Here is a 26,380-nt window from a genome sequence, read left to right on the forward strand (position 1 = left end):
TTAGGCTATTGCAGAGGACACAAGTAAGGAAGTAGTGGACAGGAATCTTGTCCTTGTGGGAATTTGGAAACTACAAGGATAAGATGATCTTATGGAATGGGAGATTCTGGAGTTAAGGGAAACAGAATTTTCCTTAGCAAAGCAGCAGATGAATCCAGAGACAAGTGGGATAGCTCACATCGACCCCCAGGACATGATTAGCCACTGTAACTCATAAGATGAACTTCCTGGTACATAAGAGTACAGCTGTTAATGCCAACCAGGATAGGAAAGTTAAATATTTTTCAAGTAAGCTGCAGTCTACAGAGACTATGGCTACTAGAGAACCATGAGTCCCCCCACTCCACCCCCTCCAAATCCTGCACAGACTTTTTCAATGATACCCTTTTCTTGATTTTAACTGGAATTGCGGTTCAAATGATCACAACAAACTGGAAAAATCATGACAGGTTAAATTATACATTTTGGTGGACAAATGTATGTAATACATATAGATATGAGAAAATGAACGCAGAATGTTTAGGGTTTAGTGTTTTATTTAACAAAATATGGAGTCCATTGGCTTTATTTGCTGATTCACATTAAAAGGCTATATAATACCTTCTGAGTTTTTTTCATTACACATCTGGGTTGGGATGGGGGGGTGGGGTGGGGTAGGGAATGATAAAGATATATATGGATATTAATTCTTCATATTTAAAATGTTTAATATTGTCAATATTAATAATTGATGGAAAGGGGTTGGGTATAGCTATGATTCTGTAATATTGTTTGAGATAGTGTATTCTTTGTAATATATTGTTACTTTCAATCAAATGTATTACACTATTGTAACTAAATAAAATATTTAAAAAAAAATGATACCTTGATGACATGAGTAGGATAGCTTCAAAGTCTGTAGCCTTAATAGTTGTAGCCTTTTGTTGACTATAGTTTTGCAGTTGGTAAGTGGATTCTGCTCAGGATGTTCCTGTTTAGGGGAGATATTGCTGTTTGGGGATGATCCCAAGAGGCATATGAAGGCTAAATCTTCACAGTTGTTCTTGAGCCACTACCCCTTTCTAAACATCTCATGCATATGGGTGTAAGTATAATAAAAAAATAAAATAAAAAATCAGAGAAGTGCTGTAGCAAAAAGCAAGAAAAATGTAGTCAGTATTTCATTACTACAATATTTTGACCTAAAGGGGCACATTTCAAATAAAGCATGCATGCTTAAAGTCTGAAGGTACTATTTACCTGCATAATCAATTTTCAAAAGCACTATTTTCCTTTGAAAATTGACTTGTAGAAAAGTATATGCACAGATTTCTTTTTTTTAATTCTTTATTGATTTTAAAACTTCAATAGTGCAATACAGCAAATTCAACGTATAATGATACAATAAAAGCACATTTAACTTTCATATGTTCATAATCAACCATTTTTCCCCACTCACCCACCCAATAATCATTCAATAAAACACAAAAACCTATTACTATTAGTGCAAGTGCTTCATCTGTAAACCTTATAGATGTAGTTTGAGAATGCATTTAAGTGCATTCTCCTCTCACACCATGTCTGGGAATCCTTCCCAATAAGCAGATGCAGTTTTTGTGAATATGTGTTGAGCAATTTTCAAAACCCTCAATCCTGCGCATTTTGAGGGCCATTTTGAACAGGGTACTGAGGCTCTGAAAACAGATGGGAACATATGTTGCGCTTCTATGAAAGCTCCCACACAAAATTATACCCAATTTTGCACAGATACACCCATATTTAACATTTGCAGGCTCATCCCCAGTGCCACCTAGTCTGCACCCTTAAGAACACTTATTATATGAATATACAGTTTAAAAGTACACTGTGCGTTAGTAGGACATACTTTTATGCATGTGTAGTCCTGGGAAATTTTATAAGCATCTATTTCTGCATGGAAACATTTTTTTACCAACTAGAAAAGCTTATGAAATTACCTCAGAAACCCTCTTTCATTTATGGAATGTCCATGAAAACTGCCTTCCAGCTGCAGAAATTGTAAATTTTGTTGTATCAAAAATTTGGTGAGCTTGAATTTCTTTACCAAAATAAATATTAACATATACTGCTGTTCTCCCTCAGAGGGAAGAAAACTTTTAATTGAATATTATGTGTGAATCAAGAATATTTGTTCCCCTCCCTAGGAGCCTACCAGGAGATGTTTGTACTTGTCATTGATGGGAAGGAGGGAGCTACCTGATAGACACTAAGGGATTAAGGGCTAGATTCACTAAGCAAATCGATCGTGTACTGATTGGTTTGCGACTCATTTTTACTCTGGCCCGATTCACTTATCTCTCTGCCAATCTGATTCCGATCCATGCATGCAAATGAGGGGAACGGCATGCAAAGTAGGCAAGGACGCGATTCACAAAACAAATTTTGCGAACCGGCTGGGCTAGCCGGCCAACTCAAGAAGCGACTGCTGGGGACCAGTCGCAAATGTCCTTTCCAACTCTCCAGCTCCATTGCCGCCCTACTCTCTGCACGCCCTTCTCTCTGCTGCCCTGACAATTATATCTCTCTGCCCCGAATCTCTCCTGCCTGCTGTCCCCCTGAATCGCTGCCCTGCTCTCCCCCAAATCTCTCCTGCCTGCCGCCCTGCTCTCCCCCGAATTGCGGCCCTGCTCTCCCCCGAATATCTCCTGCCCTTCCCCGTACAGCAAGCCCGTGGTTTTTACCCGTAGGTTTAAGCGGGTTAAAATCACGGGCTTGCAAAGAAGTTGAGAAAAAAAGTTTTAAAAAAAAGAGGCTGCTGCTGCCATTGGGGATGAAGATGCCTCCCCCCCCAAAAAAAAAGAAACCCCCCCCCCCAGCCAAAGAACACAAACGCATGCGCAGACCATCTACAGGGAAAGCAGATGGTCTGTGCATGCGTCTGGATCGCACACTAGTGATCTATATCAGCGCAAAGGGGCATTCCTCCAATCGCCCCCATTTGAATATTGTGGCTTGAAGAATCCATCGGACCTGCCCAGATCGGTCACGATCGAGCAGGTTAGTGAATCTAGCCCTAAATGACAACTTGTGGCTATACCCAGAAACAAGTCCCAGAGTCAAAGAGCAAAAAAACATTAAAGAACATAAGTTACTTTCTCCTCCTTAGGATGCATAACATTTTATTTTAATATTCTAGACCCTTTGGAAACACTTTGACCATACTGCTTTGTGACTCACTGCTTTTGGAATGCCTCTTTAAAATGAACCTTTTCATGCATTCTTTAACATTTTAGTGCCTCTATAATTAGTATGCTGATGCCAGTCTTTTGAGTGGTTTTGTGACTGAGTTTTCTTTAATGACAGGAGGTCTTATCAGGGAAGGCCGAGCTGGTCTACATAGATGTTTTAGAAGGGGATTCAGAATGCCATGTGCGGTACAAAACACCAGAAGATGCACAGCTTGCACTGAAAGCAAGCGCTGAAAATCTATATAACAACAATTGGAAATTGACGGTCCTTTCTGGTAAGATTTGAAACAACAACAATTTATTATTTCTATAGTGCTACCAGGCGCATGCTGCGCTGTACATTGTGGCCCGGATTCTGTATAGGACACCTGGTCTATATAGGAAGCCAATGGGCATCCTATATAGAATTAGGCCTAAGGCCACCTAAACTAAACCCAGTTCTCTAATTGACGGCCATGTTACAGACGCCAGTTAGAGAATCGGGTTGTTATAGATGCGGCCACTAAGCTTATCGCGGCAAGGGATCTCCCTGCTGCGATAAGTTTAGCAGCCGCAGCTGCGGCCGCCAGTCCCCCACCCCCCCGAATGAGCACGGCAGGTGGGATACCCAATCCCTCCTGCCCGGAACCCCCCCTGAACGAAAGTGACAGGAGGGATGCTCAATCCTTCCTGCCGGAAAACCCCTCTGTAGATCGCCAGTAGGAGGGTACCCAATCCCTCCTGCTGGACACTCCCTCCGAACAAAACCGGCAGGAGGGTGCCCAGTCACTCCTGCCAGAAACCCCCAGTGTAGATTCCACAGCCCCCCCCACCCCTACTAAAAGTCCTTCTAACCCGCCTCCCTGAACCCCCCCAACCTGTAATGATGGACAGATGGATGGGTATTCCGTCCGTCCAGCAGGCCTGCCTCCTTCGGAATGAGGCGGGCCTGCCCCTTCTCGGTGCATTGTGGGATGCACCGGGGAGGGGCCTAAGTCATTCGTTTGGGGGGGTGGGACTGGCGGCCTCAATTGCTAAACTTATCGTGGCAGGGAGATCCTTTGCTGCGATAAGCTCAGCATCCGCGTCTACTTACAATGTAGGCCAGCATTTTGATGGCCTACATTGTATGCGTCTCCCACTGGCCTAGGGAGACACATACGGCCACCTAAGGCTACTTCTGGGCCAAACCACACCCACTCCTAGCTTTAGCAGGCTTGTGTAGGCGGTCTGCCGCGGGAGGTATTTTTTAGGAAACGTTCGTCCCAATTGGCTGGTTAGGCAGCAGTTGGCTGCCTACAATCAGGACGCCGTTTATAGAATCAGGCCTGTACATGTAAGAGACTGTCCCTGCTCAGAAGAGCCTACAATCTAATTATGACAGACACAAAGAGGGGGGCTAAAGGTGGTAGGGGACTATTAAGGGAATGAGAGAGAGATATGATAGTTGGGTCTGTTTTTAAAACACATCTTCAAATAAGTGAGTTTTTAGTCTGGCTTTGAATACTGCCAGAGATGGAGCCTGATGTAGCGAGCCAAGCAGGTTGTTCCAGCAAGGAAGAAGGGACGCAGAAGGGCGCAGCAAGGTAGAAGGGACAGAGACGGGAGTTGGGGTGGAGGAGAAGGGTACAGAAAGGAGGGACTTGTCTGATGAGTGGAATTCCCAGAGGGGAGTATAAGGAGTAACAAGAGAGGAGAGATTCTGAGGAGCTGCAGAGCGAGTACACTTTTTTAAAAATAGGGACAGATATTGTGCATGTGTAACTCATGCAGAACATCTGTGCCCATTGAAAAATAATAATAATTTAAAAAAGGTTTCCTGCCCTGAACAGCTGAGCGGCAGAAGACTGTTTCTTGAGTCTATGGGCTCTTGTGGTATATTTGTCAATAAAGTGACTTTTGAGCCATACACCCTCATCTTATCCTCATGACTCCTGCTGCCGTGTGAGGAGTAATAGCCCATGACAAATAAGGACTCCTAGCATACCAGTAGGATATATTTTAGTTTTCTGTCATATTGGAATCCTAACATGATAATCCCTGCACCAACTAATGCTTCCTCTTACATCGAACTCTTGTTTCTTAAGGTGATCATGAACAACGGTACTGGCAAAAGATCTTGGTGGACAGGCAGGCAAAGCTCAATCGACCTCGAGAAAAGAAACGAGGAACAGAGAAGGTAATGCAGTGTCCACTCACAGGGTTTTTGATTTTCTAACTGCCTTCTAAGACGGATTCAGTTGGTGATGACAGTACTACAAGTGCGGACCTCAGACTGGTAGAGTTTCAGGTTTTCTGATATGGAAGATGTTGCCTCTGGTCTTGTTTTATTATGTGGCTTAATGAGACAGGAACATCTTCCACCAAACATTAGAGCATAAATCCATCCAAGATGCAAATTAGAGAGAGAAAATTTTATGGTACACATAGAAGCGTTCTTATGTTACAAAATCTATTAAGTCCCAGTATGTAGTGAGTTTTATTGACATGCTTCAGTATATTGTATAATTGCTATCACTATTAAAAATGAAGACATTTTATATGTAAACAAAATGACCTTCACTGGTAACTCATTTCACATGGGCTATATTATTCTTGGCCCTTGACTCACCTCGCATCATTAAAATGGTGTATATTTTTATCATCTCTTTATTGAATCCTTACATAACTGTTTTTAGGTGTTTTTAAACTTATTTTAAAAACTCTTATTGGACACTTAAGCACTCGCTGTCCTGGATATGGAGTGCAGGAGGATGGGAAGAGAGAGGGGACAAGGGGAGGGACAGGAACACAGAAGGGATGCCAAGCATGGAGGGAGCATTAGAGGACACTGAGGGTTGATGCTGGATGCAAGGGAGGGGTAGGGATAATCTACCTAGTGATCGAGTTAGCCCTGCTTGAATTTAATGGACTTTGTAAAACATGCATTAATGGATTTTGTCACTTGATTAGGTCTATCAACTTCCAATGCAGGGGCAACATTTGTAGATTTCCAGCACATGGTACATCTTATTGGCACACTATTGTATAGTTGCCATCAATATTCAAAGTGAAGACACAATTTTATAAGTGAAAAAAGGGCCTTCAGTAGTGACTCATTTCACATGGGCTATGTTATTCTTGGCCCTGACTCACCTTGCTTCGTCATCGGTCCAATACATGAGAATGTTGTATATTTTCATCATCATCTCTTTACTGGAATTCTAGAATATCAAGGGGACAAATTTTTCCCCATCCCCATGAGAACTCATTTTCCCGTCCCAGCAAGTTATTTTCCTGTCACTGCCCCATTTCCTGCAAGCTCTTGCAAATCCTATTTCTTGCAAGCCTCAAAACACTTTAAAATCATATGTTCGAGGCTTGTGAAGTTAAGGCAGAACTTATAGGAATGGGTCAGGGACAGTGACAAAACTCGTGGGGATAGGACAGAGAAATTGAGTTCCTGGGGGGATGGGGAAAAATGTGTCCCTTTGTCATTCTCTACCTAGAATCTTTATGTATGAGGGGCATTAAATAATTTATCTACCTAAGTATGAAATAAAGTAGCAGCATGTGACATGTCTCAAGGTTACGCATACATAGTTGTGGCTCAGTGCAAGTCTAACATTCAATGAAACAGAATGTCAGGAAAGTCCTCATGCAAATCAAGTAAGAAACTGCTAGAGGCACTGTTCAGTGATAAAATTTCTTACAAAAGAAGGGAAAAAGCCAAAGTAAATCCATAAACGCATGGCTGCAGTGTATGGTGTATGGTGAGTCTGCCCCATCATCAAGTAAAAGTTTTGAAGCAAGTAATTTAAGTGGAGTAGAGAGTCCATTAAAGATGATCCTTATTCTGGACAGCCTGGGGAAGCAAAGACGATTTAATTTTGTCAAGACAGACGAATTAATATTTCCCAAATAGCTTGAAGAAATGGGCATTTCAGCAAGTAAAGTTTGGAAAATAATTCATGAAAAGTTGGGCATGTCGAAGTTTAGTGAAAGGTGCTTTCCAAGAATGCTGACTCCATGTCAGAAGGCCATGAGGCTCCAGTGCTGTCAGGAAAACTTGGAGATACTCCAAGAATTTTTCATTATTTGGTGACTGGAGATGAGACTTGGGTCTGTCACAGAGATCTCGAGTCCAAAATGGAGTCAGTGCAGTGGAAGCACAAGTCATCCCCACCCCCAAAAAGTTCAAGACAGAAAAATCTGCAGGCAGTAATGGCAGCTGTCTTCTGGGATGGTGAAGGATTTTTGCTTCTGGAGTTTATGCCACACATGACAACCATAACCGGGGAGAGAGATTGCTTTGTGGGAGTCTATCAAGGAAAAAAGATGAGGAAAACTTACAGCAGGCATGCTGCTTCTTCACAACAATGCGCCGGTGTGCATATCACAACAATCACAGGCTGCCATCTGAGAATGTGGGTTTCAGCAGCTGAATCATCCACACCCTAAATTCCTGACCTGGCTCCCTTGGATTATTTCCTATTCCCAGTTTTGAAGAACATAAGAATAATCTTACTGAGTCAGACCAATGGTCCATCAAGTCCAGTAGCCCGTTCTCACGGTGGACAATCCAGGTCCCTAGTACCAGGCCAAACCCAAGGAGTAGCAACATTCCATGCTACCAATCCAGGGCAAGCAGAGGCTTTCCCCCATATTTACAGAGAGGTGCTGAAAAGTTCTCAGCCCAACTAACTTCCTACATTTTGAGTATTATTTTGCCACTGTAGCTGATAAGAGTGTTTTGTTTTGCAAAGTGCCAATTTGCAGAATCAGAATGCTATGTTTCAGATCATTGATTGAACTTGTCAGCAAAAAGTGTGGCTTTTTCAAGTGTGGAACTCTGAGCAGTCATGAAGTTCCTATTAGAGAATGACACGGTGAAAAAATTGGTCCCCGTCCCCGCCCCGTCCCCGTCTCACCATCCCTGTCACCGCCCCGTCCCCGTCTCACCATCCCCGTCACCGCCCCGTCCCCGTCTCACCATCCTCTTCACCGCCCCGTCACCGCCACTGCCACCCCATTCACCGCCCCGTCACCGCCACTGCAATCCCATTCACTTTTCTTTATTTACGTATAAAGGAAACATTCTTTAAAACTTTAAAACTTAGTTAAATATTAGTTAATAACTATACAAAAACAAAACACGCAGAGAAAAAAATTAATTAATATAAATTCTCAAAACTGACACATTTTGATCACTAAATTTAAAATAGTTATTTTTCATACAGTTTTTCAATCACTAATCTTCCACCACCCCTGGGGCTAGCAATGCAAAAACAAACACGACATGTACTTTAAATGCTTACAAAGTCCCACCTCTTTACTAGAGATCTTACTGAGCTCCTTCAAACCTCCAAGCTCCCATCCCATACACCTCATTTGGGCCAAAAGGGTTTCCGAAAGTACTTTAGCCCAAAGAATGTAGGGCCTCCCTTTAGGTACAATTATTCCAAGGAACCCCAATGGCCAAAATTAGAACCCATGAAGGGACACAGAGCGTAGAAGTCTGCTTGGTGTTCTCTTTAAGTCTCAACTACTGGAGTTGCCATTGAAGCATATTCTAATCTGTCTTGCCATACATGAGACACACACTGTAGAAATCTGCCTGACTTTGTTCTAATGTTCCAACTACTGAAATTGCTGTTGAAGCCCTATCTAACACATCCTAATCTGTCTTACCACACATGGAACAAAGACCATAGAAGTCTGTTCAACACTGGCCTTACTGTAGTTCCTCACAGCCAGAGTCGCTGTATAAGCAGTGCTGCAAGTCTCCCCTCCCCCCAGCGATCACGGCAGGAGGGGAGGGGCAGGAGCCAGATCAGGTTTTCAGGATATCCACAATGATTATGTATGAGATGGAGTTGCATGCACTGCCTCCTTGAGATGCAAATCTATCTCATGTATATTTATTGTGGATATTCTGAAAACCTGACCTGGCTCCAGCTCTTGAGGACCAGAATTGCCTACCCCTGATATAGACCATCCATCTTACTCACCAGATCTTGCTCCATCTGGCTATTTTTTGTTTCCAAACCTTAAAAATGAGTTTGAAAGGTCGACAATTTTTAAGTGATTCCAAGGTGGTTGCAGCAGCAGAGCAGTATTTCAGTGACCAGATATAGAGTATTTTTTGAAAGGTATACAGAAACTTCAGACATGATGTGCCAAGTGTTGAACGTAGGGATCAGAATGTGGAATAACTTGTAAGTTTCATGGCTTCACGTCATTCCCTTCTTGGTTGGGCTGAGAACTTTTCAACACCCCCCTCGTATTCTTTAAAAACCTATATAGACCACAGAAGATTTTTTTTTTGTTCACATATAGAAATGATCCATCATATGGACTGCTAGAAGTCACTATTGCTTTGTTATATAAGAGGCAAGTCTCTTTCAGTGGAAAGGAACTCTGGACTAAGGGTACACAGAATGAAAGCAAAAAGGGATAGACTCGTGAATAGTCTAAGTAAGTATTCCTTTATGGAAAGTGTAGCACTATAGAAATGATTAGTAGAAAAAAAAAGATTATTTGTAGTAGATGAGTGGCATGGCCTCTTGGTGGAGGGGTTGGAGATGAAGACTATCTTAATTCGAGAAATATATGAGATACAGAGAGGATTTCTAAGGGAGAGGAAGCGATGGTATATGGATGGGCAGACTTGATAGCCAATATTATGAGGGGAGGGTTGCCATCATTTTGTATGCTTTTCTCTGTTTCTGTGTAGTTAATAAATATGCATGGTAAGATACTTGCCAAAATGCTTCAGTGCTGGTTAGACTGGTTGTTGCCCCGTTGATTAAATATGATCAGATGGGATTTGATAAGGTAGAACTTCAATCTCAACCCTTTTTACACTGGCAAATGAAGAGTGAATATTTGGGCATGTTCTATGTCTGGTGCTGACAAGGCATTCAATGGAGTGCTTTGGTTATATGTGTATGGTACTCAGGAGCACGTTGAGGTCACGCGGAGGGGCATTATTAAAAAAACATATATGTCCCCTTTTGGCCTAAGGCCCTAAACATTGAAAGTAGAAGGGGGGGCCTAAGGCTACTGGGCCGAAGGAGGGGTGAAGGAGAAGGAGGGGCCTAAGGCTACTGGGCCGCTTCCGGTTGGCCCAGGTGCCTCAGGCCACACCTGTGGGTGAGGTTTGAGGCGCCTGGGCCAATCATGCCCTAAGGCCCACCATTCGATGGATGGCGGACCTGTCGGACGGATGGGCTTGGGACCCGTCCGTCCAGCCAACTATTTCCAGGTACAAGAGGGGGGTGTCGGGGTATTGCGGGGGCTGACGGTGGGGGGTCTCACGGGTCGGCAGGTGGGGAGCCGTTCGGGGGCGATTGTGGGAGGGGGTGTGTCGAGGGCAGGAGGGCCTGGGATCCCTCCTTCCCGTATCTTAGTGGGGGGGGGGGGTAGGGTCATTGGGGTGGGCAGCCTAGATGGGCCGTGGCCCTTATCTGCCATCTATTTCTATGTTTCTATGTTCTCAGCTGGGGTTTTGCCGGGCCAGGAGGGCTTGGGCTTCTTCCTGGCCCAATCGTTCTCAGCCGGGGTGTTGCCGGGCCAGGAGTGCTTGGGCTTCCTCCTGCCCGGATCATTTCGGGGGGAGGGGTGGATCGCTGCAGGAGAGATGGCTCATCTTTCCTGCTGCTTTAGCAATCCCAAGTGCCGCGTTTGGCAGCACTTGGTGGTATCGCTATTGTGGCAGGGGAGATGAGGCATCTCTCCTGCCACGATGGTTGTGGTGGGGGTGGGTGGGTAGGTTGCTGGGCCGCTGTGCTGATCGCAGCAGCCGTCATCAGCTCAGTGGGCCCTTCTTCGGCACTTATACCTGTTTTGACTTGGTCTAAATCAAAACGTATAAGTGCCGACTAGGCAACCTGTCAAAATGTTTGGCTATACCTGCTGTACGCCTAGGTCTAAGTCAGCCCACTTCCCTCACTTTCCCCTCCTCTAAAAATGCCTCTTTTCGCTCTATGCGTTTAGAGGCAGGGGAAAGGCCTAAGCTGGTTTTAGATACGTCTAAAACCAGCTTTGGTTTTGGGTACTTGGACGATCAGGCTTTTTGATCGTCCAAGTACCCATTTAGGCCACTTTTTAGACTTAAGGTTTTATTAAATGAGTACAGTGTTTATATTAGGACCTAGGAGGGCAGATTCTGGTTGTTTCCTTCACATCCCATTCGCAAATGTACTCAACAAAAATGTTCTTCGTCGCTGCTTGTGTTTGAACTTGTAAATGTTGAGTTGATTCTGAAAGCCACCTGGCGTGGCTGTTGGACGGCATGCTGTTCCTCTTGCCTTTGGCTTGCAGAAAGCTTCTATTGTCAAGCCTTTCATCCCTCCCTCTTCTTTCCTGTCCTGGAGTGCTGTCATCTTATTGGCTAGGGTGGCTGCCCCATAATCTAGCAACTCCTATGGAAATGGTGCCTCCAGTAGCACCACAACCCAATCTCCCAGATGTGATATTTAAAAAAAAATCTCCTGGCTTCTAGCAGCATCCCTCACTTTTCCCCGACTAAAAAGAAAACAAATAAAGTTCCCTGATGTTTAGTGGGACCCCCCAACTCTACCCCCATACCCTCAAGCCTTCCATACCTAGAAAGAGACAGAAGAGATAACCACTAGCTCCTACATCAGCACTGTCTACTTTCAAAATGGTGGCACCTGATCCTGCAGGTGCATCCCCTTATTTAGATGACTGATACTGCTTGGTGCATTGTAGGATGCACTGTATGGAGTCAGGCAACACCATTACTTATGCCTCTTCCAAGGTTTGGGGATCTAGGAGGCTTTGTAGATAGAAGAGGGGCTGTCATTAGACACCAGAAAAGGATTTGGGGTTGTTGTTTTTTAATTGGAAACGAAGGAAGGTTGCCACCTAAGGCTAGGGCTTTTTTTTTTTTTTTTTTTAGATGTCAGGAGGAGGAAGGAAGGATCAGTCATGTCACAGGGGGATGAGGTGCCACTAGATTCTAGGGAATTTTTTTTGATGGAGGGGTGCCTCCAGACACAGGAACCAGTGCAGAAAACTACAAGGGGCAAGGTGGGTCAGGTTTTGGGACAGGAGGAGTTGCCAGTAGATATTCACTCCTCTCAACCACCCTTCTGTGGTACTTCAGACCTTGCAAAGAATTTCACATTTTACACATGTTAAAAGCCATTTTAGTGGAATATGCAGCCATGTCTCCCACATGAGTTAACACCTATGCTCAGCCCCTCTCTGCATAGCTTGGTATATGACCCAAGGTAATCGCACCGTTAAGCTCATGGTAACTTTCTGCATCAGCCTCTGAACCATTCATGGAGAAGATGAGGGAAGCTCCTGACGACTGGATTCAATTTTAGTGGGAAGTCACATATGATATGGTTAAATGTGGACGATGACCTGCTATACTTAATTCAAAGAGGTCTGTAGTTGCAGAAATGATAATTTTGGTAGAGTACAATCTAGTATTGGGCTTATAAGGTTAACATTAATAAATCCAAAAATATTGTGAGATTGAAATATCATATTTCTGCTCTTTTCTGATTTTGTGTTGCCTTTATATATTTGGGGATTACAGTAATACCAGAAATGAATGGCAATATATTCAAAAAAATTAACAAAGAAAGATCTGAAAGACAGGCCAGAGTTTGGGGTCAATTGAAGTTGTAGAATAAATGTTCCTAAAACTAAAACTTCCTCCTCTGCTCTCTTTATTTTTAGCATATGCCCCTATAATATTCCCCAATATAATAGCATTTCCAGCTGTATCTGGAAACCCATGACTCAAAATGACAACTTTTGTTGGTTTCTGAAAGGCAGTATAATAGAACCTAATACTAAACTAATTACTGGGGTATCTCATTACGACCATATAACCCAGTACTAAAAAAGCTTCATTGGTTGCCTGTTGAATGCTGAATTGAATACAAAATTTTGTCTATAATACATCACATACTTTATGGAGGGCATCATGGTATCTGATCCAAGCTTTAACATAGTAACATAGTAGATGACGGCAGATAAAGACCCGAATGGTCCATCCAGTCTGCCCAACCTGATTCAATTTAAATTTTTTTTTTTTTTTTTTTTTTTATTTTTCTTCTTAGCTATTTCTGGGCAAGAATCCAAAGCTTTACCCAGTACTGTGCTTGGGTTCCAACTGCCAAAATCTCTGTTAAGACTTACTCCAGCCCATCTACACCCTCCCAGCCATTGAAGCCTTCCCCTGCCCATCCTCCACCAAACGGCCATACACAGACACAGACCGTGCAAGTCTGCCCAGTAACTGGCCTAGTTCAATCTTTAATATTATTTTCTGATTCTAAATCTTCTGTGTTCATCCCACGCTTCTTTGAACTCAGTCACAGTTTTACTCTCCACCACCTCTCTCGGGAGCGCATTCCAGGCATCCACCACCCTCTCCATAAAGTAGAATTTCCTAACATTGCCCCTGAATCTACCACCCCTCAACCTCAAATTATGTCCTCTGGTTTTACCATTTTCCTTTCTCTGGAAAAGATTTTGTTCTATGTTAATACCCTTCAAGTATTTGAACGTCTGAATCATATCTCCCCTGTCTCTCCTTTCCTCTAGGGTATACATATTCAGGGCTTCCAGTCTCTCCTCATACGTCTTCTGGCGCAAGCCTCCTATCATTTTCGTCGCCCTCCTCTGGACCGCCTCAAGTCTTCTTACGTCTTTCGCCAGATACGGTCTCCAAAACTGAACACAATACTCCAAGTGGGACCTCACCAATGACCTGTACAGGGGCATCAACACCTTCTTCCTTCTACTGACCACGCCTCTCTTTATACAGCCCAGCATCCTTCTGGCAGCAGCCACTGCCTTGTCACACTGTTTTTTCGCCTTTAGATCTTCGGACACTATCACCCCAAGGTCCCTCTCCCCGTCCGTGCATATCAGCTTCTCTCCTCCCAGCATATACGGTTCCTTCCTATTATTAATCCCCAAATGCATTACTCTGCATTTCTTTGCATTGAATTTTAGTTGACAGGCATTAGACCATTCCTCTAACCTTTGCAGATCCTTTTTCATATTTTCCACTCCCTCTTCGGTGACTACTCTGTTACAAATCTTGGTATCATCTGCAAAAAGGCATTGAACAGGATTGGCCCCAGCACCGAACCCTGAGGGACTCCACTAGTCACCTTTCCTTCCTTCGAGCGACTTCCATTAACCACCACCCTCTGGCGTCTGTCCGACAGCCAGTTTCTGACCCAGTTCACCACTTTGGGTCCTAACTTCAGCCCTTCAAGTTTGTTCAACAGCCTCCTATGAGGAACTGTATCAAAGGCTTTGCTGAAATCCAAGTAAATTATATCTAGCATATGTCCTCGATCCAGCTCTCTGGTCACCCAATCAAAAAATTCAATCAGGTTCGTTTGGCACGATTTACCTTTTGTAAAGCCATGTTGCCTCGGATCCTGTAACCCATTAGATTCAAGGAAGTACACTATCCTTTCTTTCAGCAACACTTCCATTATTTTTCCAACAACTGAAGTGAGGCTCACCGGCCTGTAGTTTCCTGCTTCATCCCTGTGACCACTTTTATGAATAGGGACCACATCCGCTCTCCTCCAATCCCCAGGAATCACTCCCGTCTCCAGAGATTTGTTGAACAAGTCTTTAATAGGACTCACCAGAACCTCTCTGAGCTCCCTTAGTATCCTGGTATGGATCACGTCTGGTCCCATCGCTTTGTCCACCTTCAGTTTTTCAAGTTGCTCATAAACACCCTCCTCCGTGAACGGCGCAGAATCTACTCCATTTTCTCGTGTAACTTTGCCAGACAATCTCGGTCCTTCTCCAGGATTTTCTTTTGTGAACACAGAACAGAAGTATTTGTTTAGCACATTTGCTTTCTCCTCATCACTCTCCACATATTTGTTCCCAGCATCTTTTAGCCTAGCAATTCCTTTGAGAAAGTATATGCCAAATCATGTTTTACGATCACAATCAGCAATGAGTTTGACTCTTGAAAATACCCCTGATGTATATTATAGGAAATCATGAATGGCAGCAATTTCTGTGGCAGGTCCAAGGCTGTGGAATGCAAAAGAAACATAATGGCAGGTAAAGGCCAAATAGCCCATCCAGTCTGCCCATCCGCAGTAACCATTACCTTTTTCTCTCTCTTAATGAATGGTTCATTAAGATTATGTGCAGATTTTAAACTGTAAAAAAATCTTTAAAGACCCATCTATTTGTAAGAGTATTTTATAAATGAGGTGATGTGAATATCCTTTTCCTATCAAGACTGAATTTGAAATGGCTGTTTGGTGTATTTTAATGTTTACTTTGTCCAGTTGGATTTGCAGAATTGTAATTTTATGTATTTGTTTTTATTAATTTTTGTATGTGGCAATTGTAACTCGCTTAGTATATAAGCGGGATAGAAATTTTTAAATAAATAAATACCCTCACCCCCTTTTGCAAAACCGCAGAAGCGGTTTTTAGCGCCGGCTGGCACGCTGAATGGTCTGTACTGCTCCCGACACTCAGAGTCCCTATGAGCGTCAGGAACAGTGCAGAACATTCAGCACGCTGACCTGTGCTAAAAACTGCTTCTGTGATTTTGTAAAAGGGGGGTTTTAAATAAACACACGCTACCCAATTTGCAGCTGTATTATTGGACTACTAGAATTCCACATCTGAAATCCCCACTTTGCATAGCAGTTGGGGAGTCATGGTTGATACTATTTTTTATTTTATGCATTTGTATACCAATTATAGTCTAAGTGGTTTTACTTTCAGGTACTCGAGCATTTTTCCCAATCTGTCCTGGTGGACTCACACTCTACCTAATGTACCTGGGGCAAATGGGGGATTAGGTGACTTGCCCAGGGTCACATGAAGCAGCATGGGATTTGAACCTGCAACCTCACGGTGCTGAGGCTGTAGCTCTATCCAGCTCTGCCTAAAGTTGTTGCATTCATTAAGGTATTGGGAGGCAGCGAAAACATAGGGTTGAAAGAGAGGACTTTATCATCCATGGCCCCTGTTGCTAATTTTTGTAATACTGGGCATACATTTTCACAAGCTACTGTGGTATGGCGAAGGAAGGGATTGGGTTTTGTTGGACTGTGTGAGGGAAAGTGGGTAACTGAAATCCTTTGGTGATTTTATAGAGAGGAGGCGTAGCATAGTGGTTAGACCGGCAGGTTGAAAACCAGGAAAGCCAGGATTCAGCAAAGTTACTTACCTGTAATGGGGGTTCTTCATGGACATCAGGATAAGTCATCCACACAGGGGCTCTTCAATGTGTGGCTGACTCATCCTGCTTGTCCATGGAGAAAAATTCTACTGCTGCTCCTTGTGATCTTGGGAAAGTCTATTGCCTCGGGTACATAATTAGGCTATAAGCTCTTTAGGAATGGAGAAATGCCTAGCATTCCTGAGCTACTAGTGAGCTAAAGCTGAATACATACAATTACAACAGAGAGCTTTCTTGCAAATTAGGGAGGCGGTCTGTAAACACCATAGAGATAGTCCCTCTGATTTAGAAGAATTGCCCAGAGGGCAAAAACATCCTCCATAGACACTCAACCCTTTTGTACTGATGAATGTTGGGTCCAGGTGAGGAGAGGAGGGGATTTGTGCTACACCAATAGAGCTGATGGCCTGACGGGGAATTTGGACTCAGCCTCATAAAGTTCCTGCACAAAGGACTGTATTTCTCTGTAATATTTACTATAAAAGATCAGCGTCCATTTGTTTAAGCAGATATGTTTTTCTTTGCAGAAAAATGAGTAAAGCATGCTTTTAAAATATAAGAGAACAATAATAATAACAATCTAATCTCTCTCAACACTTCCTGAAATAAAAATACTTTACATTTCACTGAGAGTAATCAGGATGTAATGGAATGTGCAAGGTTATGCAAGTGGACTTCAGAAATATTTGTCAGGTTGCTCCATCATACTTTCAAATATCCTATCTTTTGTGCTCATTTTTTTCCCCATCTTTAAATCCAGTGTGCTGAGAAAATTGGCTGATTTTGTATTTATGTGGTAACAGTGTTACATAGTGGCATAGTTCTGGCAGTGAGTAAGCAATGAACTAGAATGAATTCTTAAAATCCCAGTAGTAAATTAGTGGAAATACCTCTGAGACAGAGGATAGTGAGGTTTCTGGAATCCAATGGCTTGCAGGGCTTGAGGCATCATTTTGAGTACTGTTTCCAAATTTGAGTACTGTGCACCTTTAAAAAGATATAAACAGGTTGGAGTCTGACCTGAGGGTGTCTACTAAAATGGTCATTGGTCTTTGCAAAAAGCATATAGGGGACACACAGAGGGATCAATATGTAGAGGGGAGATACGAAAGAGACTTGCCTCTATGGCATAACTACACATGAGGTAAGCCTTTTTCAACTGAAAATAAGCTCTGGAGTGAAGGAGCATAGGATGAAGATGCAAGGGAATAGACTCAGGAGTAATCTAAGGAAATGCTTCTTTACAGAACAGCCTCGTGGTGGAGATGATGAAGACAAAGACTATATCTTAATTCAAGAGAACAAGGGACAAGCATATAGGATCTCCTAGAAAGAAGGAATAGTAGATGATCTAGATGGGCAGGCTAGAGTCATGCCGATATTCAGACCGATCTCCCATGGTCCGTGGTGATACTGGAAATTCAGTGCCAGTGTCCTATCCAGCATTGAATTTCTGGTCTATTTTTGACCAGTTCAGACATAACTGGCTATACTTATATTCAGCAGCTAGCCAATTAAAGATAAACCACCCTTTTGACCTTCTTTATTTGGCCTCTGAACTTAGCCTGCTAGCCGCCAATCCACTAAGCTAGATATTCAGTGAGAGATAGCTGGCTATCTTCAGCTGAATATTGTCGACTATCTGCTATTTAGCTGGCCAGGAGTCATTCCCGGACAGTTAAATAACACTATATATTGGATCTGTAGACCATATGGTCTAGATCTGCTGTCATTTTCATATATTTCTGTATTGACAATATCTATGTATAGCACCACCAGCTGTATGCAGCCATTCACAGAAATACGTAACAGTTCCTTCTTTTTGATGCTTGCAGTTTCATGTTTATTAAAATTTGATGCAAACGCTTATAACTTCTGAATAGATACCAGCCTGAACGGTTCATAGTCGAAAACATGCAGGACAATTAAGTGCCGACAATACAGAGCAGACAATTATGCTCAGGACATCAGCGCGCCGGACTTAAACTTAATTTTAAAGTGCTCTGAGGGTTGGGGTTTGGGGAGGGAACCCCCGCAGTTAAGTTAGTACTGTTTGCGCTGCCATTGGGTGGGGGTATTGGGGAGAAACCCCCATTAAATAGGAAAGAGGAGTTTTTCCCCTTTTTAGGGGAAAAACATCAATTTCCTCTGTAATGGGGGGGTTTCCCACACTCCCCCAACAGCAGCGGCAACAGTACTAACTTAAGTGGGGGGGGGGGTTCCCACACACACTTCTCCTCGGAGCACTTTAAAATTAAGTTTAAGTCCGGCGCGCTGATGTCCTGCGCGCGATTGTCTGCTTGGTATTGTCGGTGCTCGATTTTCTCGCGTGCTTTTGCACTGTCACTGCCTGAACACACAGAGTGGCATTTTCAATAGGACATCTAAGTCTGAGTTTGGACGTTTTAGGAAAGATGTCCAGAAATCCAGTAGAGAAAATGTCCATTTTCAAAACAGCAAGACATCAATCTTTTTTTTTTTAAATGACTTATCTAGACGTTTTGGCCCTTAGTATGTCTATGTTTTTAGGCCATTTTTGAATGTACTGTAGAGATGTCCAAATGAAAAATACTACTGCTATTAATTATTTCTATAGCGCTACCAGATGTACACAGTGCTGTACAGAGTCACAATGGAGACCAGTCCCTGCTTGAAAGAGCTTACAATCTAAATAGACAAGACAGACAAACAGGATGTCATGGATACAGTTAAGGGGAACGGTTAATCTGCTGGATGAGTTTGTGGGGAGTAGGGTTATGGATTGAAGGCTACATCAAAAAGGTAGATTTTCAGTCTGCTTTTAAACAAGGTAAAGGAAGGGGCTTGGCAGACAAATTTGGGTAATTTATTCCAGGCATGGGGACAGCTAGGTGAAAGGAACGAAGTCTGGAATTGGCAGTGGAGAATAAGGGTAACGTTAAGAGCGACTTATCTGAGGAACAGAGTTCTCCGCGAAGTGTATAAGGAGAGAGAAGCGAGGAAAGATATTGAGGGGCAGCAGAATGAACACACTTATAGGTCAGCAATAGGAGCTTGCACTGTATGCGAAGGTGGATAGAGAGCCAGTGACGTGATTTAAGGAGAGGGGTGACATGAGTGTAGCGAGGTTGGTAGAAGATGAGTTGTGTAGCTGAGTTATGTACAGATTGCAAGGGGGAGAGGTGGCACTGCGGGAGACCAGTTAGTAGTAGATTGCAGTAATCTAAGTGTGAGATAACAAAAGTGTGGACAAGGGTCCAGATAGTGTGCTCAGAGAGGAAGGGGCAAATTTTGATGATGTTATAGAGATGGAAGTGAAAGGCCTTAGCAGTTCGTTGGATGTGCGAAGAAAATGAGAGGTCAGAATCGAAGACAACTCCAAGTTTGTGTGCAGAGGAGTCTGGAACGATGACACTATTATTTATCGAGATGGAGAACGGAGGAAGAGGAGGAGCAGATGATTTAGGAGGAAAGAGGAGCAGCTCAGTCTTGGACATGTTTCGTTTCAGATGACAGCAAAAATCCAAAACCCACCCAAAACACCCACCTGTACACCACAATAGCCCTTATGCCTGCAGGTATCATCTTTATGTAGGTAGAATAGGCTTTGGGTGGGTTTTGGAGGTCTCAATGTTCAATATAAGCAGGTTATAGTGATGTGTACCTGGGACTTTTAAATGTGACATTCATTACTAGAGTACCCCCTAGAGTCCCCCTCTGCTCTTCTCAGCTCTGCTCCATGTCTGTGTGACCATCTAAAGCTGTAAATACAGGTTGGAATGTGCTGGGGGGGGTCACATCTTTGAGTGAGGGGTCGGTAACCACTGGGGGAATAAGGAGGGTCATGCCTTAATCTCTCCAGTGGTCATCTGGTCAATTTGGGCACCTATTTGAACCTTTTTTGTTTTTAAAACAGGTCTAGCTCCAAATGTCTAAATGATGCCCTGGATGTTTTGTTAAAAGTTTGAATATTCATGCAGAACATCAAAGTCTTAAGCCTGCCTAAAACACACCTCTAGCATGCCAGAAAGACATCTGGAAAGTCAGTTTTTTGGGGTTTTTTTTTTAATTCTTTATTGATTTTTAAATAATAATAGTGCACTACAATGAATTATCAAGAGCAAATCAGAAAAAGCACTTTACACATACAAACATTTTAAAACAAATCATTTTCTCCCCCCTTCCCTTAACTAGCAATAATTAGAAATATATACTTATAACTATAGTTTCAATAAACTATATACCATACATAATATTACTATCCTCCCTCCGACCCTGGATGTGCAAAAAAGTAATCTAATAAGAAAAAGTACAGTCAGCTAATGTGACCCTATATATGTAGTTCAGGGCTGCCCGAGTCCGGTCCTCGAGACCTACTGGCAGGCCAGGTTTTCAGGATATCCACAATGAAATATGTATGAGAGAGATTTGCTTGCACTGCCTTCTTGGTATGCAAATCTCTCTCTCATGCATATTCATTGTAGATATCCTGAAAACCTGGCCTGCCAGTAGATCTCAAGGACCGGACTTGGGCAGCCCTGATGTAGTCAATGGGCTCCACACCTTATTGAATGCATTACTATATCCCAAACATTCAGCGTTCATTCTCTCATACTTATAAGTGGAACATAAGTTTGCCCACCAAAATGTGTAATTAAGTCTATTGCAACTCTTCCAGTTACATGTAACCATCTGGATGGCTATTGGAAAGTCAGTTTTGAAAATGTCAACTTGGACGTTTTGATTAGTAAGATGTCCAAGTTCCAGTTAATGCTGTCTTTGGGACGTCTGCCTTTTTTTTTTTTTTTTTTTTTTTTTTAAATGAGCCCCATAACTCCTCCATCATATATAAAAGGAAATTGTACATAAGGATGGATATGAAATAGATTGAATGAAACAAATCATGTCTTATGCACAACCAGTTGCCTATAGTTTATGTTCTTTTTTTTTAGTTCAAAATTTTTATTAAATTTTTGAAAATACAAAAAGTGATGAAAATATGATACAAAATGAAAGTTTATGTTCTAATGCCCTTTATTCTTCTTCTTTGCAGCTGATTGCCAAAGCAGAGAAGATCAGATTGGCTAAAACAAAGGCGTTGAGCAAGCACATCCATTTCTTTGAGGAGGACTAGCAAATCTTACCAGTATTTTATTTTAATTTTGAAAAGATTTTTTTTTAAAATTTGCAATCTGAAACAGTTGCAAGACGCTCATATTTTCCCCCTGTGGAAGACAAGAACCAGGTTTGTTTCATTATAGCCCAACCTTTCAGCTTTTTAGACTATTTCAAGCCCTTTTATTAATTAAATATAACAATTGGATCTTCTGAATCACATCTGACAAAGAATGGGTTTTTTAAAAATTTGCTCCTGTGACAAAACTACATTGCTTGTTTTCTTTAAAACTTAAAAATTTCTTGTTTTTTACAAACCTATAAAAACTGAAAAGAAAACATGTCCGATTTTGAACAAAAAAAATCTCTTGTTTTTTAAAAAATGTGTTAAAAAAGAGATTAAAAAATTTTAATAAAATATTTGGGTTACTAGTGCTGTTTTAAATGGTGTGGTTTTTTTACAGACAAAGATTATTTTAGAACAGTTGCATAGCATTGACACATGTAAATGGCATACATTTATAAGTACTGATTTTACTGTGCCACTATTTAAATATGTAGATGGCTGTTAGACACACAAATTTTAAGGGGGCATGATAATGAGCATGGTTTGGATGATCCAAAAATATGTGTTTGCCCATTTTACTATTATAATACACATATATATTTTTAAAAATTTCCCTTTCGATATTTGCTTCTACTGCAAGGCTTGAAAGTGTCAGGTACCTGCGTATTTGGACCTGGGGTTTCCACCATTGATTGAGGGAATAATTGTTAATTTTTTAAAAATCTTTATTGATTTTCAAACTACAAATGCGTAATAAATGATTCACATATTTGTACATTATACAATAAGCGCAATAAAACTTACAAATATTACTGCACAAATAAATTTTCCCCTACCCTCCCAGTTACTAAACACATTTAATCAAATTTTTGAGAAATTTATTTCACTTGGCTCCTTACTGGACTCTGGTATTGTGCAGTGTTCTCAAAATCCTGCACATACCATTCTGGCAAATTCACCTATATGTTCTAGATTGGCACTTGGAAAGCAAGAAACAACAATGAAGGTGACCTTTGGTGCTAAGTCGCTTTATTGTATAATAAGACTCGATACGATTGTGTTTTGGCCAAAAGGGCCTGCCTCAGGAGTCTGAATGCTGATTGAAAAGGAATTATTAGGAAATGTCTCAAGCAATCGATGCCTGTGATGTAGTGTGTGACATTATTTTCTGTTTGGACAGCAGTTCACTAACATTTCCACAAGGGACGCGCGTTCCTTGTCTTTGAGCTCATTTGCCAATCAATATTAATTTCAAAGTAGAACTCGATTTATACTCACCAATTCATTGAACAGAAAATAATGTCACACACTACATCACAGGAATTGTTTGCTTTCCAAGTTCTGGCAAGGCGGTACCTCCTGTTTCTTTGAGACTAGATTGGCACTTACCAAATACATATAGGGCTCCTTTTATTAAGCTGCGTTAGGGCATTAACGTGCGGAATAGCGCGTGCTACAATGCCTTGCACGCTAGACGCTAAAGCCAGCATTGAGCTGGCGTTCTAACCGTGTAGCACGCGCTAATCTGTGTGCGCTAAAAATGCTAACGCACCTTAGTAAAAGGAGCCCATAGTTTCCACTGCTTGCACATTGGCCCTGCTAATACTATAAACTCACGAGTACAATTTCACCCTTTTGCTAAGCCATGGTATAGGTTTCTACCGTGGCCTGAAGCACTAAATGCTCTGACTCTCATTGGAATTCTTGAGTTTCGGAGCATTTAGCACTCTGGGCTGCTGTAGAAACCTCTACTGTGGCTTGGTGAGGGGGGGTTAGTGCGCAAAGTTGCAGCATAATTTATAGAATAGTGTCGGTTGTGTTTGTACTATAATAATTAGTTGCTCATTGGCATTAACTCCCAATTATTGACTGTAAATTAGTGATGGTGCTATTTGGCATTAATTAACATGCATAACTGCTCATAGTTGGGAAACCGCAAGTTGAGGTGCAAAATCCTTCTCACGCAGCTGAAAAAGGGGGTACCTGGGAGTGGCAGGGGCATGTCTAGCAATTGGGTATGCGGGTTTTAGAATACTAGCACCTAACTGCCTACAGTTAAACATGAGCATTTACACCCAGACCCTTGAGCTGACAGATGCTCGTGCCTAAAATTAGGTGCGTGGCTGTGGAATTACGCTAGTATTCTATAATGGCTATGGCAGTGGTCTCAAACTTGCGGCCCGCCAGATACTATTTTGAAGTCCTCGGTATGTTTATCATAATCACAAAAATAAAACAGTTTCTTGATCATATGTCTCTTTAGCTATAAATTACAATATTATTATTAAGACTTAGCCAAAAGGAAAGATTTATAAACTATAAAGAATTTTACCTCATGCAAAATTGTAATAAGACATTCACTATTTTTTTCCTGAGGCCCTCCAAGTACCTACAAATCCAAAATGTGGCCCTGCAAAGGGTTTGAGTTTGAGACCACTGAGCTATGGCATACGCAATTTCTGTTATAGAATTCATGTTTATAGCACACATCATTCTGGCCCTTAACTTTAGACAAACTATAGAGAATTACCTCAAAAAAGCCGTAAGTAATGCTGCTGTTTGTTTTTTAATGTATTTTTTGTGAAACCAATGCTCCAGCTGTGCACGTGTATGTGCCAGTATCTTATGCATTATTATACAGCAGGCTTCAGCCCTCATTATATAAAGCCTGTTTGTGTTTGAGATGTGCATAAACTGGTATTTAGACATGTGTGCTAAATAAATGTTTTAAGTCCCTATTTTACAAAGCCCTGGGTATGCATAGCTCAGTCCCAAGCAACAAAGCTAGTAAAAGATATGGAGAAACTGGAATACGAGGAACGACTTAAGAGACTGGCATTGTTCTCCCTTGAGAAAAGGAGACTGCGAGGGGATATGATCGAGACCTTCAAAATACTGAAAGGAATCGACAAAATAGAGCAGAAAAAAAAAATTATTTACATTGTCCAATTTGACACGGACAAGAGGACACAGAATGAAGCTAAGGGGGGACAAGTCCAGGACAAATATCAGGAATTTCTGATTTACGCAGAGAGTGGTTGACACCTGGAATGCTCTCCCAGAGGAGGTTATTGCGGAATTGACCATCCTAGGATTTAAAAGCAAACTAGATGCGCATCTCCTTACGAGAGGCATAGAGGGATATGGGTGACTAAAAATACTGGGAATACTGAGATATATTTTGAAGCACGACTTGAAAACTGAATCTGGTTCCTTTCATGGAGCAGTGGAGATCTTATTTAACTGCCTGTCGGGAGATGTACAGAAGATAAATGCAAGTTTATTCTTGTTATTAGGTGCAGTTTAAACTGTGTATTTTAAACTGTATTACTATAAGCCTTTTAAACGGAGTTTTTTGACCAAGGATGTGTTTTTTATGACAGTATATTACTTGTCATAATAGTGTCTTGGATGTGTCCTTGAAACACTGAGGTCGTTTTTTCCGTGTTCAGCACTTGCCTTTCTGCCTCTTTACCTTCCGCTATTAGCAGTTCTGTTCTGAATATTTGCTGTGATATTTTCTATTTTTGATATTCAGCTTGTTTATAGTTTTGACTAAAAATTACGCCAGGTGTAAACCTGGCAAGGCCTCCACGTGTGCAGATTGTCGGACTTGATGGACTGAAGGTCTGATCCGGAGATGGTGCTTCTAACATGGAAATTACAATATGGTATGTTCTGGGCGTGTTTTGGTCAGGACAAGGGCATGACAAGTTGATACGCTTTCCCCCCCCCCCCCCATTTCAGAAGGGAGTTAAATGTCTTTGTTCCTAATGATCAACGTCTAAAGTTACAGAAAATGAAATATTAAACAGATGTGCTACTTGAAAGCTACAATCAAAATAACCTTCATTCTTTCTGCATTTTCTTACTGTTTTTTTTTGGCTGAAATTGAGACTGCTGGTCTCTCGGACAGAATAGCTCCTCTTCAACCCATCAAGCCCCTCTCTTGGCCTTTCAGAGCAGGAAGCATCTTTTTGCATGTTGAATTTTCAGTGCTATAGAAATGATAAATAGTATTAGTATACAACCAGCTGGTGGCAACAAAGATTTATGAAAGAATCAGAAAATAATAGTAAATATTGAAGAACTAAGGCCAGTACTGGGCAGACTTGCATGATCTGTGTCCGTATATGGCCGTTTGGTTGAGGATTGGTTGGGGAGGGCTTCAATGGTTTAGATCAGGGATCTCAAAGTCCCTCCTTGAGGGTTGCAACCCAGTCGGGTTTTCAGGATTTCCCCAATGAATATGCATGAGAACTATGTGCATGTACTGCTTTCAATGCATATTCATTGGGGAAATCCTGAAAATCTGACTGGATTACAGCCCTCAAGGAGGGACTTTGAAATCCCTGGTTTAGATGTGCTGGAGTGAGCTTTGAGGAGACTTCATGAGATGGAACCTAAGCACAGTACTGGGCAGAGCTTTAGATTCTTGCCCAGAAATAGCTAAGAAAAAGAAAAAAATTTAAATTGAATCAAGTTGGGCAGAATGGATGGACCATTCAGGTCTTTATCTTCCGTCATCTACTATGTTACTATGATACAGACAGAGATCTCTGCCTCCTGCTTCTTACTGGCAGCTTGTTTGTGGCAGAGTTTTCTGAAAATTGTACCAACAATTTTCCTACAGAGAGTTTAAGATAACTGTACAGATATAAGAAATTTCCTCAACTTTCATAGAAAGTAGCCATATTGTTGGTAGTGATGTTTAGTGAGCCCGTGGGAATCCATGGGTCCGGATATTTGAGTAATGGTTTTTATAGTTATACTGTCATGATAACTAAAAAGTTGAGTGCTAAAATATGTGGGTGGGAGCTA

General features: G+C 41.9%; 1 protein-coding gene across 3 annotated transcripts in view; it reads left to right on the top strand.

Moving 5' to 3' along the window:
- The window catches only part of LARP7 (La ribonucleoprotein 7, transcriptional regulator), a 95,242-nt gene extending 73,421 nt beyond the window's left edge, over positions 1 to 21,821 (top strand). For all 3 annotated transcript variants that reach the window (XM_033955739.1, XM_033955721.1, XM_033955730.1), the window contains exons 11-13: positions 3,322 to 3,481; positions 5,273 to 5,364; positions 21,431 to 21,821. In XM_033955739.1, coding sequence (XP_033811630.1) covers positions 3,322 to 3,481; positions 5,273 to 5,364; positions 21,431 to 21,511 — 333 coding nt within the window. In that variant the 3' untranslated portion in view covers positions 21,512 to 21,821. The remainder of the gene's footprint in view (positions 1 to 3,321; positions 3,482 to 5,272; positions 5,365 to 21,430) is intronic.
- Positions 21,822 to 26,380: the final 4,559 nt, after the last annotated feature.

The sequence above is a fragment of the Geotrypetes seraphini genome, chromosome 1 (assembly GCF_902459505.1).
Source record: "Geotrypetes seraphini chromosome 1, aGeoSer1.1, whole genome shotgun sequence".
Classification (NCBI taxonomy): domain Eukaryota; kingdom Metazoa; phylum Chordata; class Amphibia; order Gymnophiona; family Dermophiidae; genus Geotrypetes; species Geotrypetes seraphini.